Source organism: Leguminivora glycinivorella, chromosome 20, assembly GCF_023078275.1.
Source record: "Leguminivora glycinivorella isolate SPB_JAAS2020 chromosome 20, LegGlyc_1.1, whole genome shotgun sequence".
Taxonomy (NCBI): Eukaryota; Metazoa; Arthropoda; class Insecta; order Lepidoptera; family Tortricidae; genus Leguminivora; species Leguminivora glycinivorella.
The window spans coordinates 13,021,414-13,039,952 of NC_062990.1; the positions used below are offsets into that span (position 1 = coordinate 13,021,414).

Consider the following 18,539-nt stretch of genomic DNA (forward strand, 5'->3'; position numbering starts at 1 on the left):
TCTATTTATTCTCTAAGTATTATTGCTGTATAAATATTATTTTTTTTAATCAAATCTTGACGTGTAAAATGGCGTTACAAATATGAATAAATGAATATGAGTATAAGTAGTATGATTATTTTAACCATTGAAAGTTTGTACCACAGATGTCATATAAACCATAGATCAAGCAAACGTATCTACTTAGCGTGTCAAATGAACTCAGTGAAATCCACTGAGTTGTCCGTCTTTAATCGCAGCTTGCAGCTTTCGGGCGTCAATTTTTGTAAGTTGAAGTCAACAAAAACATTAAAAATGCCTCGTTACATGATATTTAATTGCAACAACATAAAACTTATCAACACTCAAGGGCCTGAGACATATTTAAAATCACAGGCAAGTAACAACTTCAGTACAAAATCTGACACGCTCGGCCGCCATACAAATAAATGAACTCGTTTCTTCTATCTAAATCTAATTCTGTGGTTTGTACGGAACCCTCGGTGGGCGAGTCCAACTCGCACTTGGCCGGTTTTTTTTGTTTTCCGTTAACTCTGACACGCAGTTACGTTCATCATCAGAAACCACCTTGTGCAGTCACCGGCAAAAATAAATGACGATTTCTGCACCTTGTCGCTTTTAATTATTTGACAACTTCGTATGACATTTCGAACAAGATTTTAATGTGACAAGGTACAGAAATTATCTCTTATTTATGCCGGTGACTGTATATCAGTTTTTGTTAAAATTCGATTTTTTTTTTCATTTCCATCATAATAAATGAATTAATTAGTGTGAGAGGACCTTAATCATAACATTTAAGTCATTGTCAAGTGTTTGACGGCACATGTTAAAACAAATAACATTAGGAAGTGGTAAGGGATGCCACACACGTGATCAATAATTAAATTATTTTTTTAATAATCCGATAACCATAAGAGTTAAGAGGCTAGTTTCTTAGAGAAATTGATGTATTTGAACTAAAGAATCTCCCCTTAAAGTTAACGGAATTCAATAAAAACAGGGTGTATGGTGTTTTTTCCCGCACTACTTCACAGCACAAATTATCAATACAGAGTATAAAACAAAGTCGCTTCCCGCTGTCTATCTGTCAGTCCCTATGTATGCTTAGATTGTTAAAACTACGCAAAGAATTTTTAAGCAGTTTTTAATTGATAGACCGATTCAAGAGGAAGGTATAATACCCATGCGAAGTAGGAGCAGGTCGCTAGTAGAATCAAAATACATAGATAAACATCAGATGACAATCACCTGGTGCCGTAGCCGAATGGCATTCCTGCGACGCGAAACGAAAACGAAACGCCGCGAAAGGTAGTCTGGCTCTGTCGCGCCAATACGCAAGAGCGATAGAGATAGATATCTGCGAGCGTTTCGTTTTGTGAGCGTTTCGTGAGCGTTTGTGCCATTCGGCTACGTACCCTGTTATAGTACAGCAATGTCTATTCAGACTGGCGAGAAATCGTCCCTTCACAGAACAAATAGTTCCCAACCGGCCCAAGGGACTTCATTAAACGTCCCACAGCTGACCCTACGCCCTTTAGACTAGCCGGCCCAATTCCAATGAAAATGGGTCACGTGAAGGTCTACAACCGATAGGTCAGATATACACTGAGAGAAAATACAACCCGTTTTCATGTTCGTTCAACAAGTTTTTTGGTTAAAATAGCGCCTACGTGCTCTTTGGTTCAAACAAGCTACTTGTCATTTGAATCGGCAATATATTTGAATCAACAAGTCGATTTTATAAAAACAACCTGACACATATCGTTTTAAACATACGTTTGGCTGATTCAAACGGATAAACCGCAACAAGTCGAACTTGTTAAATTCACAATGCAAATTTCTCTCAGTGTACAAAAGCAGAGGAGAATGACCTGTAATATTATTGTGAAACGGTTAAGTTTGAACCAAATTAATCATCCATCCTCCTTGCGTTATCCCGGCATTTGCCGCGGCTCATGGGAGCCTGGGGTCCGCTGTGACAACTAATCCCAAGATTTGGCGTAGGCACTAGTTTTACGAAAGCGACTGCCATCTGACCTTCCAACCCAAAGGGTAAGGCCTTATTGGAATTAGTCCGGTTTCCTCACGATGTTTTTCTTCACCGAAAAGCGACTGGCAAATATCAAATGACATTTCGCACATAAGTTCCGAAAAACTCATTGGTACGAGCCGGGGTTCGAACCCGCGACCTCCGGATTGAAAGTCGCTCGCTCTTACCGCTAGGCCACCAGCGCTGCAAGTTTGAACTAAATGTATTCAATTAATAATTACACCTTCAGCAAGTCACCAGTTGTAGCAATTATGTTAACACTAGCTTCCCGTGGCTTCGCCCGCGTACTAAAAATAATCTTATTCAAACGTTGAACTTTGGACACCCATTTCACCCCCTTAGGAGGTGAATTTTAGTGCTTCTCTACACTATTTAAGGGTTTACGTGCCAAATTTTGAATCTCTAGGACCAGCGGTTTCGGCTGTGCGTTGATATGTCAGTCAGTCAGTTTCTTCTTTTATATATTTAAGACGAAGAAGAAGAAGACTCTTCATGTTCAGATGTCATTTGTTTAAAAATTGTTTTCTCAAACATGCAATGAAATATTGTCTTTACGTTCCTTAAAATGGGCTGGGAAGTATCGCTTTTTGGGCGCAACAACTCGAGAGGACTGTAAAGGGATTTCATATAATTTTTTAGGCCTAGGCCTGCAAAGTAACTTCTTTTTATAAAATATTGTCCTTTAGAGCATTTTTTTTTATTTCATTGTATGTTTGAGAAAAGCACTATACATGCCTCGGCGTGAAAACGGATTCCCGGCCTCGTATCCCTATATATACCCACTTGGCCAGAAATCCTCATTTTCCCGGCCTCTGATGTAATGTACTATTTTTTGCAAAATGCAAAATTATTCTAATTTGAGGCTACGAATGACCGAGTGAGCTTCATTCAGTTCGCTGAATGATTAAATGGATTAGTGCAGTCAACAGTAGCGGCTAAGGGAGCTGTTTTATGGTAATTATGATATAGGACTAATAGGCGGCAAACGAGAGATTTTTCCTGATGGTAAGCGACTACCGTCGCTCATGGAACATGGACATCCCTGGGGTTTAGTGGAGAGGTTTTACGATATTTTAAGGCTGTGCCTGGTCGGTCGGAAAGTTTTTGGAATACAATGTACAATGTAATAAGGTGAAAAAGTAGATACATCTCTTTGTAGTCGACTGTATACCGTGTGGTGGAGGTTTACTCGTAATAAATTGTGGCGTAGGCGAAAGGCTAGCAACCTTGCTTGTTTGCCATCGACGTAGTATAAAAAAAAAAAAAACCTGTCACTGCAATATTACAATTTCGTTGTCTGTCAAAAGTAGTAATTGCTAAGAGTCATACACTTGAGCAGTTGCATGTCCTCTGTCTACCCCTTTTGGGAATACAGGCTTTAGTTTATGTATTAAATTAAAGCTAATCTTTCACTTTCCATGTTGCCACACTTATCAATTGTAATAATGGAGGGGAAGCGTGCGGAAGGGCCGCCGGCTCAAACAATCTAATCATGGCCGCTCTGGGCAAGTGGGTCAGCCCTTGTTTAAAAATGGACACTAGGAATACTAGGATGTAGCACATTAGGTTATATAGGCATAGAGGGTGACCTACCGTAGTCGGGTTACACTTTCGACTAATCCATTCCAAACCCTGTATAATGGGTGTATTTTTGATAGTGGGTCAGTGAGGGCTGCTGCCAGATACAACCATCTAATTAAAATAAAAATAAAAACTCCCGACCGCGACATAGTAGACCGATTTTCATGAAACATGGTGTTCTTAGGAACACTCCCGACTTACTCAGGTTTCAGACAAAACAAACTAAATCCAAATCGGTTCATCCGTTCGGGAAATCGGGAGCTACGAAGCCACAGACAGACGCACACACAGACAGACAGACCGACAGACACGTCAAACGTATAACACCCCGTCGTTTTTGCGTCGGGGGATAAAATGAGTAGAAAACAATAGGGGCGTCATGCGCCTCCACCGTCTATGTAAACCCATAGAGTATATTGAATAGTATGGTATAGAGTTATCAGTCAAGGTTTTCGAATGCAGCGCCATCTATTATTAAATTACGATAACTTTTCATATGACTTTCCACGCCGAAGGGTTCCTTATAAATAAAAAAATAAATAAATATTATAGGACATTCTTACACAGATTGACCGAGGTCCACGGTAAGCTCCAGAAGGCTTGTGTTGTGGGTACTCAGACAACGATATATATAATATATAAATACTTATATACATAGAAAACATCCATGACAGGAACAAATATCTGTGCTCATCACACAAATCAATGCCCTTAACGGGATTCGAACCCGGGACCGCGGCGTAGCAGGTAGGGTCACTACCGACTGCGCCAGACCGGTCGTCAAAGCATCCAAGCAGCTTGGCCAAGTTTTCTGACGTTGTTTCAAAATTTTTAATTTTTTGACTAATTTTCTCTATGCCATTCGATCCTATTCCTCCTACAGGATGAAAAGCTTGTATGGGATTAAAAATGTTGAAACTTCTTTGCCCAAAGCAACGCACGTGTCATCATAACTATAACTGCGTCAAAATCACAATCTGACGTAAAGTGAGCCTTATTACACACTATCAAAGCTTAATAGATAGCAGTGACGGGGCGTGAAAATTTTCGTTGGTAAAGCCGGAGGGGTTTTTAGAATCTGTTTTGTATGGACTTTTACAGATACTAGAGAATTATAGCCATTATAGGGAACCCGTTGGGAATCGAGTTGTATCGACGCTCCGCCACTTATAGATAGTCAGTAGCTCGCAATCACAAACACATAAGTTCCACCTATCTGGTTATACGTGTAAAAATATCAATCTGACATATTGTAAGCCTTATGACCAGTGATCGGGCCTATGGGAGCAAAACTTTAACAAAACTTGCTAAGTGGACATTTTAGAGTACTTACCAACCATGGAAATATTAATATCTTTGTAGTAATGTATTATAAATGAGCATTTCTTTTTTTTTGCCAATAATTTTTTTTTTATTGTTTTAGGAAATTTTAAGTCAATTGTACTCAGAATCACGAGTACTTTCAATCTCACTGGGAGACAAAAAGTGTCCCAGAATTTCCATACATTTTTGTTACTTTCCTCTTTTGTTACCCCATACAACATGTACGAAAAATGATAACAAAATAAGAAAAAATCGTATGGGACAATTTACTACTAGGATTGAAAAGGCTAGTAATTCTGAGTAGAAATAGCATATTTCTTTTCAAAAATATCACACTTCATAAAAGTGGCAAAAAAAAAGTAATTTGCTCAAATCTTGGATTCAGGTATAGAATCAAATTGAACACTGATCTGAAAAAAATAATCTTGTTTTTATTTTAAATTTATGTCAGCTCTAAGGTTTTGGTAAAGTTTTGCTCCCATAGTTCCGATCACTCCTTATGACGAACTCATAAAAGTATATCTATGTTCAGTGGCTCGCTCCACATCATAGAAATCACCAGCTGACATATAGTGAACTATTTTGTACACACAATAAGGTTCACCTGTGGTCAACAAAGTTTACAGTTAGGCGAGTGAGGCGAGTTGGGCGCGCGCCTAATTAGTATCAGGTCGGGGACCTCTCAACTTGTCCGACATTGCCCGAGAATATTGTGCTCTATAGATAGGGTTTAAAAAAAAACTGTTTATTTCTAAAAAACGTACATGCATTTATTAGGTACATACTTAACTGCTAATCTTAAATTGAAAAGATTATTATGTGATTATTGTGTGTATTATTAGTATGAATAGGTAGACGTTTGACCACGATCACACCTGATGGTAAGTGATGATGCGGTCTACGGTGGAGCACGCTTACCTATGAGATAGGTACCTATTTACTCTTGCTTTGAAGAGACCTGGATTGTACTCATGTGGAAACACAGAAAAAAGGAAAGGAACCCTTATGGTGCCATTCTGTCCGTCTGTCTATCTGTCACATTACTAAATATTTTTGTATATACCACGTAGGTGGCAAATAGGCATACGGTCCGCCTGATGGAAAGCGGTCACCGTAACTTATGGACGCCTGTGACTCGAGGGGAGTCACATGCGCGATGCCGGCCCATTAGAAACATATAGGTACACATTTTTTTGCTGTGTACTTATTTCTAAAAGTGTTTTTTTATTTTTAATAAGGGCTTTTTAATTGACCAGTGTAAAATAGTGTTTTTAAATACATTAAACCCACGCTCGTATGCCCAAGAGGGGTAGGGAGAGCACATGAAACTGTTAAAATTTTAGTGCTACTTATAGCGCCTAATTTAGTATCGGGTCGGGGACCTCTCAACTTGTCCGACATTACCCGAGAATATTATACTCTTTAATGAAATAATGTACAATTGTTTTTTTTACCAGTAAACTCAGGGGGTGTTCACAAATAGGGTTGGCAGAGCACATGAAATTGCTCAAGTTTCTCTATCAAGCCTCTTTATGGGGAAAGCAGTAGGTACAGGTTGCCTCTTTATCCCAAAGTCGACTTCTACGATACCCACGGAAGGCAAGGGGGTGCTGAAATTCTTTACTCAGAACACGAGCAAATTGTCCGACATTTTTGTGCTTTTTAATACCTAAAAGAATGTGGTATTGCATTCGGTCAGTGAAATTGGGTTGACATTTAACAGATAATAAGTACCTATAAATATCAGACAACAAATAAAAGTTCGAGGAGATTAAACATTTGTAATCTGTAATCTGAGCAGTTTGTAATCTGAGCATAGGCCTCCCTTCGTGTACGCAACTTATCCTGGTCCTGGGCTAATCTCATCCAGGGGGCCGATTTTTGAGTCTCACTGCGTTCGAATTCAGAAAATTGTCACTGAAAATAATAGGCAATTCACCGTTTTCAACCGGTATTTTAGTGACAATGAGACTCAAAAATCGGCCCCCAGAAGTGCCCCGTAGTTTTTCGAATGTCGCCTACCCAACGTGATAGACTACCCGTCCTTATGTCATTAATACAGTTAGAAGAAGACGTATGATCTATCTCGCAGATACTCTCGCGGCCATCATGTGACAGGCCTCCTGATAGTCCTGATGTAGTCTAAAAACCTACATACTTTAAAGATTAGTTTAGTTACACATAGGGTTGCAAAAAAAGGTTTTTTCTGGCTTGAAAAAAAAACCGTGAAAAAAACAGTATTTTTTTTCTGGAGTAATTTTTTTTTCTAATGTACGAAATCTCAAAATTTGCAAAGCAGTTAATACTTTTATACGGTATTTTTGACTTAATGTTAACTATTAAACGAATTTAATCAAATAACTTTAAATTTTGGTCTTGTAAAAGTAACATTTACGAAATATGTAGGTGGTAGTTATCACTATTTACTGTTGGCAACACCACCGCCTCTCTACTCTGCACGCCGCATCGGAGATTCCCCAATAAACGTTTGTATACTGAATGTTAATCGAATTAAAATGTACGTTTTTGTTATTGAAACACGTTACAACTAACGAAAAACCTTTATTGTCGAATTATTTGTTCATCTGAAAAAACCCATATTTAGAAAAAAACCATGGTGCGGTTTTTTTTCATGTTTTTTTCATAATTCTGAAAAAAAAAACATTTTTTTTCTATTTGCAACCCTAGTTACACATACACAATATTGACTATCGAGGTTTAACAATTAGTTTCGCGTTAAATCTAGGTCGTTTTGCAAGTTTCACATTACTAGTTATTACAGGTTCCTATCGTATCGCTATTATACCAAATTACTTCCTATTCGAACTCGGAACAATGTGTCGGTCTCAGATCTTGCCACTAGACGGAGTATACTCGTAATTTGTAAGTGTCCTTTGTTGAAGGTCGATATTGTCAAACTCAAGCCATAGGGTAAACCTTTTCTAAAACAGAATCGACAAATGAAATCCATCGATGAGTATACTAAGAGTACACTACTCATTATCGAACTTGTTTAGGTACCAGCAGCGGCTGGTTCATACAAGCCGATTCCCACCGGCTTGCCTAAAATTGATTACTAGTAAAGTACCTAATGTTAAGGTAGGTTTCTTTTGTGCTCAGCTCAGTGTTGCCTAGCAGAAATTTTCACCAGCCGCCACTGTTAAACTCTGTCAAACAAGTCTGTCAGTAAATAAGAACAAAGAAAACTATAGGTATCCTTTTCTCTAGCACCTTAAAGAAAAGGATGCATATAGTTTTCTTTGTTCTTATTTACTGACAGACTTGTTTGACAGAGTATAGGTACAAAACTTCAGGAGAGAATTGTGATCTAAAGCCTGGCCAGAAATATATGACTACGCGCCATGTTGCGGAATTTCATTGGAACTATTTTCTTCATACTATACTGAACTGTCAACCCATAATTACCTACATTAGGATAACAGCGCCCTCCTGACAATAGTCATATATTTCTGTTCAGGCTTTATGCTGGCCATTTTAGTGCAAATTGAATTCAAGAAGTTTTGCTCCCCATCCTCGAGAAAATTTGTGTCATCCTGTAAACTTTTATTAACCGGCTTGTTGATGAAATTTATGTCATTAAGCAAAACTTAAACTTTAGTAATCCCTTTCTTACCAATAGGTGTGAGAAAAAAGTTGACACGACGATGTTGCCACTTTTTAATTTCTAATCTTTTTTGTTGTATTTTTTATAATTTTGTAAATTATGTTGCAATGTTTTTTTTAAATAAAATATATTTTTATTCAATAAATAGGCAAAAAAAAGTACAAAATAAATCTACAGCACAGGCTTCGTCAAATATAGTATCTATGTCAAGTAGGTTATAAAAATATAAAAAAAAGAACACAACATACAACTAAATCTAAAATAACCCTCCATGGATCGTACCTGGCTCAAAAGTCCCCATTATTCCCGCCGCATTTCCCCGCTGAACTGCAATGGAGACCTGTTGGACACCAGATACGACCCAGAACGAGGATCGCAGCAAACCCCCGCTCCCGCTCTCTCTCCTTTTTTTTTAATTGTATGTTAATGGGTGTTTGAATGCAAGCTGCAATAGATGTGATAGTAATACTTCCCTTCATAACATAATGCAAAGTCTATCTTAGGCAGTCTGTGATCGGCCTCCAACAATGTTTGCTTTGAATTCTAAATGCTTTCTTTTGTTTTGCTTCTGCTACGTATAAATATTTTGTTGCGAATACGCTACTTGGGTCAGCGTGAAATATTTAGTACTTCGAGTTCACAAACAACTGTATGTCGGCGGAGCGGCGGATCATTAAATCCGGCGGTTAGTAAAGTTCCTATTATGACGATAAATTAATAGGTTAGGTTCGTTAGGTTGCTTTAGATGCCCGATGGAAAAACCTTCCTGAATTAGGTAGGGAAGTCCCGCTGCGCGGGGCTCCTTAGAGTTGGCGAGAAAGATATTTTACATTTCACTAATTACATATGTCTAAGAATTTTTAATTTTACGATCTGCCTAATACAACGCATAAGATTGGTCGGTGTTATTCGGTGATATTTATCTTTTCCGAGATTCTCAAAGAGATTCCAAGCCGACTGACCCTACCGCAGCATTTGTTCGATGTTCCAACTTCCATCCTTTTAGCATTATATGTGTCGCTTAATTTCAAACCTGGGTAAATCCAATCTGCTTTAAGGTTGAATATATAAAAAATATAATATGATCTGAAAGATAATCAACCTTATAGCAGAATGGATTTACCCAGTTTTGAAGTTAAGCGACACATATGATTACTAGCTTTTGCCCGCGGATTAGCTCGCTTTAGAAAGAGACAAAGAGTAGCCTATGTCACTCTCCATCTCTTCAACTATCTCCTCCTAAAAAATCACGTCGATTTGTCACTCCGTTTTGCCGTGAAAGACGGACAAACAAACAGACACACACACTTTCCCATTTATAATATTACTATGGACTATGGATATGGCTGCCACATTGCCTGTTATAGTGTTATCTGACATCGTGTATCAGGGACAGCGTAATAGTATTTTGTTGTGAATCTGGAGAACGCAATTTTTTTACAACATTAATCTAAATGACCTAACCACAAAATTAAAAATTTGAAAAAACCCCGACCGCGACATTGTAGACCGACTTTCATGAAACATGTCTAAGAACACTCCCGACTTCAGACAAAAAAACTAAATCTAAATTGGTTCATCCGTTCGGGAGCTACGATGCCACAGAACTGACAGACACACACACAGGCAGACAGACAGACAAACAGACAGACACGTGACACTTATAACACCCCGTCGTTTTTGTGTCGGGGGTTTATAAATGAAGAATTTCAATACAACAAGGTTTTTAAACTTTTTATTTCTTGGTTCCAGGCGAAACGTCTCAACGGGAACGGGGAGCTTGCCGCCATCAAGGTGATCAAGCTGGAGCCGGGTGATGACTTCGCCATCATCCAGCAGGAGATCCTGATGATGAAGGACTGCAGGCACCCGAACATCGTGGCTTACTACGGCTCCTATCTTAGGAGAGACAAGTTATGGATCTCTATGGAGTACTGTGGAGGAGGCAGTCTGCAGGTTAGTCTACAAGAGGTCCTGTCGAAACTCGAGCCATCACTGACTGCAGGTACCCTAACATTGTCGCATACTATGGGAGGAGAGGAGAGCTGGGGATCTGTGGAGGAGGCAGTCTGCAGGTTAGTCTACAAGAGGTTCTGTCCAAACTCGAGCCATCACTGACAGCAGGCACCCTAACATTGTCGCATACTATAGGAGGAGAGGAGAGCTGTGGATCTCTATGGAGTACTGTGGAGGAGGCAGTCTGCAGGTTAGTCTACAAGAGGTTCTGTCCAAACTCGAGCCATCACTGACAGCAGGCACCCTAACATTGTCGCATACTATGGGAGGAGAGGAGAGCTGTGGATCTCTATGGAGTACTGCGGAGGAGGCAGTCTACAGGTTAGTCTACAAGAGGTTCTGTCGAAACTCGAGCCATGAATGACAGGAGCACCCTAACATTGTCGCATACTATGGGAGGAGAGGAGAGCTGTGGATCTCTATGGAGTACTGCGGAGGAGGCAGTCTGCAGGTTAGTCTACAAGAGGTTCTGTCCAAACTCGAGCCATCACTGACAGCAGGCACCCTAACATTGTCGCATACTATAGGAGGAGAGGAGAGCTGTGGATCTCTATAGAGTACTGTGGAGGAGGCCGTCTACAGGTGTCTTTTTTTATACCATGTCCGTAACCTATGGACCCCTGCAACTCAAGCGGTGTCACATGCGCGTTGCCGATCCATTAAAAAAATATACACTCCTTGAAGAACCCCATACCATCGGGAATACCTCGGCAGGGAGCTCATTCCACAGCCGGAGCGTTCGCGGGAGGAAATTCCTCTGAAACCGCACGGTGCGCGACCATTTAGGTTGCAGAATACAGTCTACAAGTGGGTATGTCCAAACTTGAGCCATCCAGCAGATCAGAACTGCAGGTACCTGAACATTGTGGCTTACTACGGCTCATACCTGAGAAGAGAGAAGCTGTGGATCTCTATGGAGTACTGCGGAGGGGGCAGTCTGCAGGTTAGTCCACAAGAGGTTCTTAGTTATCTAGCAGGTCTGAAGGACAGGTACCCGAACATCGTAGCGTATGACGGCTTGTACATAAGGAGAGACAAGCTATGGATCTCTCTGTTGACGACAGGCAGTGCTATGGTTCCTAAGATGCTGGCTTCGTTAGCTGGTGAACTGTGAGATTGAAGCCGCTTTCTGATCCTCAGTTGAATCCCTGAGTCCTTCTGAAAGACCTTAAGAGTGAATCAAAAGCTATGTCGTGGCCAGCAAGAAGATTGACCATCGAGAATCGATATAGCTGTCACATTTTTGAATTGCTGTCAACTGAAGCTTACATTATGAAGACAGAAGTCTAGATTTTTATTTTTGCAATATATTTCAATGAATTAACATGTATACGTTTTAACTAAGATTCTTATCAATAAATAAGAGTTATTGCATTACGGCGTCTCAGTTCTTATATTCACATTTAGAGTAGATGAGTTTACAAAGTGGTCCATACGAACCGGGATAAATATAGTGAATTAGTGGTGAAAAACAAACAATCGCAGTGAAATAAGAACAGTTTAGAGAGATTATAGACGTCACGCATCGAACATTCGAGAAGAAAACAAAAGTCAAATGAACAAAAGTGAGAAAACAAAATACGAACTATAGTGAGAAAAATACGTGTAATACAAGTAAATGAACAATAATTCGAGGTTTTAGTGCATAAATACGATAAAAAACTGTGTAAACTACCGCGAGGACAATAATTTGAAGAAATTTCGTCATATTTTCGTAAAAAACGATCCGCGCATCAGTGTAAACAATGGACATAAAGTAGTGAAAATACATCGCGATTCGTAATAATTGGAAGAAAAAGTGTGAATTTCCGAACATTTCGTGTTTTCGAAGAACAAGACCGAAGATTCTAGATATTTCGTCGCAAGATTTTACTACATAACCTACAAAATGGATACATACGTATCGGAACAAGAAACTACTTACGACTTAATACGGAAGATAGGAATAAACTTCAAAAAGCAAGGAAAAACACGCATTACGAAAGGCTACGTACAAGCAAGAATCGACACACTTAACGAGTATTGGCAGAAATTCCAGACAAACCATTTCCAAATTGTTAAATATGCAACGAGCGCTCAAAGAAAAGAACATGTTTATTTCGTCAACGACATTTATTCTGTTGGAGAAGAAGAGTATTTTATGATAAAAGGAGAATTGTCAGATACTATTGATCTGTTCAACAAATCTACCGCTGTGAGAGAGAACCCGCAACCGCATCCGCAGAATAACACGTCAGATGTAAACAAGCAATCTACGCAAGATGTAAAACTTCCCAAAGTAATACTGCCCCAATTCTCGGGAAATTATGAAGAATGGACATCTTTTCGAGACCTATATACGTCACTCGTTCACAACAAACCATCTTTGAGCAAGGTACAAAAACTTCATTATTTGAAATCAAGTGTCACTGGTGAAGCTGAACAATTATTGAAACATCTACAAATAACCGAGAAAAACTACGATGTCGCATGGGAAACTTTAGACAAGAGGTACAACAACAAACGCATGATAGTGAATACAATCTTGAATAGATTTATGAATCAGAAGAGAGTATACAACGGCACTTCCAAATCTATTAGAGAACTTCTCGATACTACTCAAGAATGTCTGAACAGTCTTAAAAACAACGACGTGAAGATAAACGAGTGGGATACAATTGTTATTCACATTATTCTCAACAAATTGGACGAAGAGACACGCAAACAGTGGGAAGAGGAGATAAGCACGCTACCTGTACAAGAGTTGCCGAAACTTGAGAAGTTAACAACCTTCTTAGACACACGTTTCAGAGTGTTAGAAATGATTCCGTCGACAACTTATTCGAAGGACAGAGAGAGAGCTATCGTGAGACAAAGATCCTTTCTAACAAGCCCCGCTACAACTACAGTACAGTGTTCCTACTGCAAGCAAGACCATTTGAACTATCTATGCAAAGAATTTGCAAATTTAGATGTCAACAATAGAGTTCAACACGTCCAAAAGGAGAGACTATGCTTCAACTGCTTGTCATCAAAACATAATGTGAAAAACTGTAAATCCAAAGTATCCTGTCATCATTGCCAAAGAAGACATCATTCTTTACTTCATTTTGAGAATCAAACCGCTGAAGAGAGAGAGAACAATCAACAATCCACGTCGAAAGCACCCGCATCCAATTCAAACTATACCATGAGAGAAGAGTCTACCACTAAAACTTCAGAAACACCAAAACTGAGAAATTATCTTATCACTCAGAGTCATACTGCACTAATGGCTACCGCACTAGTAAATATCAAGACCGGCCATGGTATGCAAGTACTACGAGCACTCATTGATCCCTGTTCTCAAGAGTCGTTCATAAGTGAAGCAACTGTTAGAAAACTACAACTTCGAAGAAAAACAGTTGATGGATTAATTACCGGAGTGGGTAACATGTCAACTACAATCAAATCCGCTACAAACATAGAGATTTACTCAAGATTCGACAACAACTTCAAAGCTGACTGCACAGCCTACATTGTTGAAGATGTCACTGACATAATGCCAGAAGTCCCGATCAATCCACAGAAATGGAGTCATCTGCAACACCTGTCACTGGCAGATCCAACTTATCATACACCAAGCAACATTGATTTACTACTTGGAGTTCATATCTACTCAGACATCTTAATGAATGGAGTGATTAAAGGAGAACCAGGTACTCCCATAGCACAACAAACACGCTTGGGATATATACTGTCAGGAGGTCATTTGTAGGGTATGCAAAAACCGGTTAACTTAAAAAACCGGTTAATAACCGAGACTTTTCCTTCGAAACCGGTTAACCGGTTATTAACCGGTTTTGAGGATTTTTAGTAAATGGCCGTACTACGCAATAATTACCATTATCTTTAAGAATTCTGATGTTGATGATATCGTAGCAGGTATTACTTGCACGATGAAGATCATTTTTATCCAGTTTTTGGAAATTTGGTAAATGCGGAAATTGCTAAAAAAGGCTTGTGTGGTTTGAATGTGATTCGACAGTTGCGTTTTCTAGGTATGTCGCGAAGGTCTACAGCTCCCAGATCCCCTAGTAATACAAGCAATTGATGTAAGAAAACCAAGATCTCCATTTTACCTTTCTTTTAAAAAATATAGTTTGAAATATACGGTAGACTCCGGTTACAACGACGCTCAAGGGACCGCTGATATTACGTCGTACTAACCAGATGTCGTACAAAACGAATTTCATTTCTTTTAATTAAAAGTAATATCTACATCTTTATTACTAAAACATTTCAATCAATAGGTTTATTAACAGCGTATCATTATCATCATAGTATTAATACCTTATTTTATTGTGACTTGTTTAGTTAGAAAAGTCTTTTTTAGTATGCGTGCTTGCTCATCATTTGTAAGTAAAGCTAGTTTATACGCAATCGAAAAATACAAATTGGGTTCTATTTAGCTTATAAGATTAGACCCGAGGGGAACAAATTGTTAAAATTTTAAATGCAATACTCCAAAAAGTTACGTGGCCACATTGTAATGTTGCTACTTGTTGTAGGCAAGACAGGGGGCCGTGCTCGGGTGGAAGTAGCCTTGTTTCCTCAAGTTACTAGTAAAACTAAAAACGTTGTCGCTCGTCGTTGCAACCGGACTTGACAGACGGATTCTGTGTAAAATGTATCGTAAAAAGCGGCTGGTCGTTAAAATCGGAGTCGTAATAAACGGATGTACTCTCATACTATCACATACGAAAACCAAATAAATACCTGTGCTTATGTCGTTGTAAGAGGTTGGACGTTAGGTCTATGCGGAGTCGTAATATACTAACCGGACTCTACTGTATTGTATAAAATGTGTAATTGAGTAGACTCGGGACAAATTTTTAAAATAAAATCATTACAGATAATAATGTTGTCAATAAAAAGTAATTAATAAATCTTTATTATTACAAAACATTAAATAATTACGTATTTTTGAACCTTTTAATGCCTAATTTTCCAAATTTTGAGAAATAAATACAATTTCGGTTATTAACCGGTTAGAGACTATAAAAACCGGTTTTTAACAGAGGCCAAAAAGTCTCGGTTAACCGGTTTTTCGGTTAACCGGTTAACCGGTTTGCACACCCTAGTCATTTGACAAACAACCGCACAAGAGAATTCAAAACCATGCATCTGAACATAACTTTAGAGGAGATGGTAGAAAAATTTTGGGAGACAGAGAGATTAGAGTCAGAGGAAAACGACACTCTCACCCCACAAGAACTTAGAGCTGAGAAAATATATCAAGAAACTGTAACTAGAGATGTTGATGGAAGATACATTGTGGCACTTCCCTTTAAAAGCGACAAACCTATTTTACCTGAGAATTCGAGAGAAATTGCACTGAGAAGATTCATGAGCACTGAGAGAAGATTAGAAGCAAACAAAAAATTGAGAGAAGCCTACAACGAGGTCATGAGAGAGTACATAACACTTCAACATATGGAATTGATCGAACGAGATGAGTCTGTTAAGAAGACTGACAAACGAGTCTATTTGTCACATCACCCTGTGATCCGTGAAGATAGAGAAACTACCAAGTATCGCATAGTCTATGACGCTTCATGCAAAGGAAGCAACGGAGTGAGCCTCAACTCAGAACTGCTAGTTGGTCCGTCACTTCTGGGAGATCTTCGAGACATTCTTATGAGATGGAGAACACACAAAGTCTGTTTTGTGGCTGATGTCATCAAAATGTATCGCCAGATCCTTGTAAGAAGAGAAGACACAGACTTTCAGAGAATACTTTGGAGATTTAGCCCTGATGAAGACATAAGAGAATACAGAATGCTAACAGTCACATTTGGAACAGCATGTGCGCCATTTTTAGCTATCAAAACCTTGAGACAAATAGCAATTGATGAGGCAAACACAGAAGAATATGCCCAAACTCGAGAGATTATCAACCACTCTTTCTACATGGACGATGTACTGTCAGGGGAGATACAGAAGAAACCGCAATAGAAGCAAAACGTCAATTAACAGAAGTACTAAGAAGAGGAGGTTTTGAACTACAAAAATGGTCTTCAAATAGCAAAAAATTCATCAATACAGTCGAAACAGAGAAGAGAGCGAAGAAATGTGAGATAGACATCAACAAAAAAGAGACAATCAAAACCTTAGGAATAACATGGAACTCAAACGAAGATACTCTCTTAGTAACTAACAAAATTAACACTTTATCTGAACAACGAGTAACTAAGAGAAACGTCTTAACTGTCATAGCTTCCTTGTTTGATCCAATGGGTTGGCTAGCACCATCTGTAGTCATGGGAAAGATATTTCTACAGAAGATTTGGTCAAGAGGATTATCATGGGATACAGAACTACCAGAAGACTTAAAGACAGAGTGGAAAACCTTTTGCAATGGTATAGAGCACCTGTCACAAATTAAACTTGAGAGATGGATTGGAACAACCAACCACAGTGAGTTAATAGAACTACATGGCTTCGCTGATGCATCAATGTCAGCCTATGCAGCAGTAGTCTACAGCAGAGTAATACAACCAGATGGAGAAGTCAAAGTGTCACTTATCATGGCAAAGACAAAAATCTCACCGATGAAAAAACAACTTACTTTGCCCCGTCTAGAATTGAGTGCAGCGCTACTACTGAGTCAACTGCTGAAACATGTTGCTACAGCTATGAAGATCCAAAACAAAAATACATACGCATATTCAGATTCAAAAGTAACTTTAGCTTGGATTCTCGGAGACCCGCTGAAATGGACAACATTTGTGAAGAACCGAGTCATTGAAATCAACAATAACATAAATACTACATGGTCATACGTGAATACTAAAGAAAATCCTGCAGATCCAGCGTCGAGAGGAGTCACACCTGAGAAATTGAAAGAACATACCTTATGGTTTCAAGGTCCAACATTCTTACAACAAAGAGAATGGAAAAGAGAATCTCGTGAAGTAGAAGATACAGATCAAGAAACGAGAAAGTCTATCAAATGTGCTACTACTACAGTGTTAGAGAAGAAAGAAGAATTCATACTCACAATTTCAAAGAGATATTCATCATTGAGAAGACTCATTTCAGTCATAGCTTACTGTCAAAGATGGCTGATGTTCAAAAACAAAGATGTAAAAGAAAACTTACCTCAGTATGTAACTCATGATGAGCGAGAAAAAGCACTTACTACATGTATCAAGCTTTCACAGCAACTTGAATTTCCAGAAGAAATCGAAGCTTTGAGAAATCGTCAACCACTTAAGAAAAGAAGTCGAATACTGTCACTTACACCCTTTCTTGATGAAAAAGAAGTACTCAGAGTTGGAGGAAGATTGAAACATGCAGATTTAGAGTTCCTGAGCAAACATCCTGTCATTCTGTCTAAGAACAATGTACTGCTACCACTTTTACTCGATGACGCACACAAGAAGACATTGCATGGAGGCCCGCAACTTATGACAATATACTTGAGAGGAAGATACTGGCTGATTGACGCAGGAAATACTATCAAGAAGTATGTTAGAAACTGCTTTCCTTGCGCTAAACAAAAAGCGAAAACTGTAACTCAACTGATGGGCGATTTACCTGAAATAAGAGTTAAGCCATCAAGAGCATTTCTTACTACAGGTGTAGATTTCGCAGGTCCAGTCAACGTGCGCATGAGCCCTGGACGAGGAACGAAAACGTTCAAAGCATACATATGTATTTTCATCTGCATGGTAACTAAAGCTATACACATAGAATGTGTGAGTAACATGACAATGGAAGCGTTCATGGCTGCATTTCGAAGATTTACATCACGAAGAGGATTCGTCAAAGAGATGTGGAGCGACCACGGTACTAATTTCATTGCATCGAGCAAAGAAATACTAGAGACTTGGAGACTTGGCAAATCAACGATCCCAGTTGAACTAGCAGCCTTACTAGACACTGAAGGTACCAAGTGGAAGTTCATCCCTCCTGGAT

At 39.0% G+C, this 18,539-nt stretch overlaps 1 protein-coding gene across 1 annotated transcript in view; it reads left to right on the plus strand.

The window, feature by feature from the left end:
- The window catches only part of LOC125236938 (mitogen-activated protein kinase kinase kinase kinase 5), a 104,982-nt gene that overhangs the window by 45,896 nt on the left and 40,547 nt on the right, over positions 1-18,539 (plus strand). Inside the window, exon 2 of the mRNA XM_048143857.1 lies at positions 10,335-10,538. Coding sequence (XP_047999814.1) covers positions 10,335-10,538 — 204 coding nt within the window. The remainder of the gene's footprint in view (positions 1-10,334; positions 10,539-18,539) is intronic.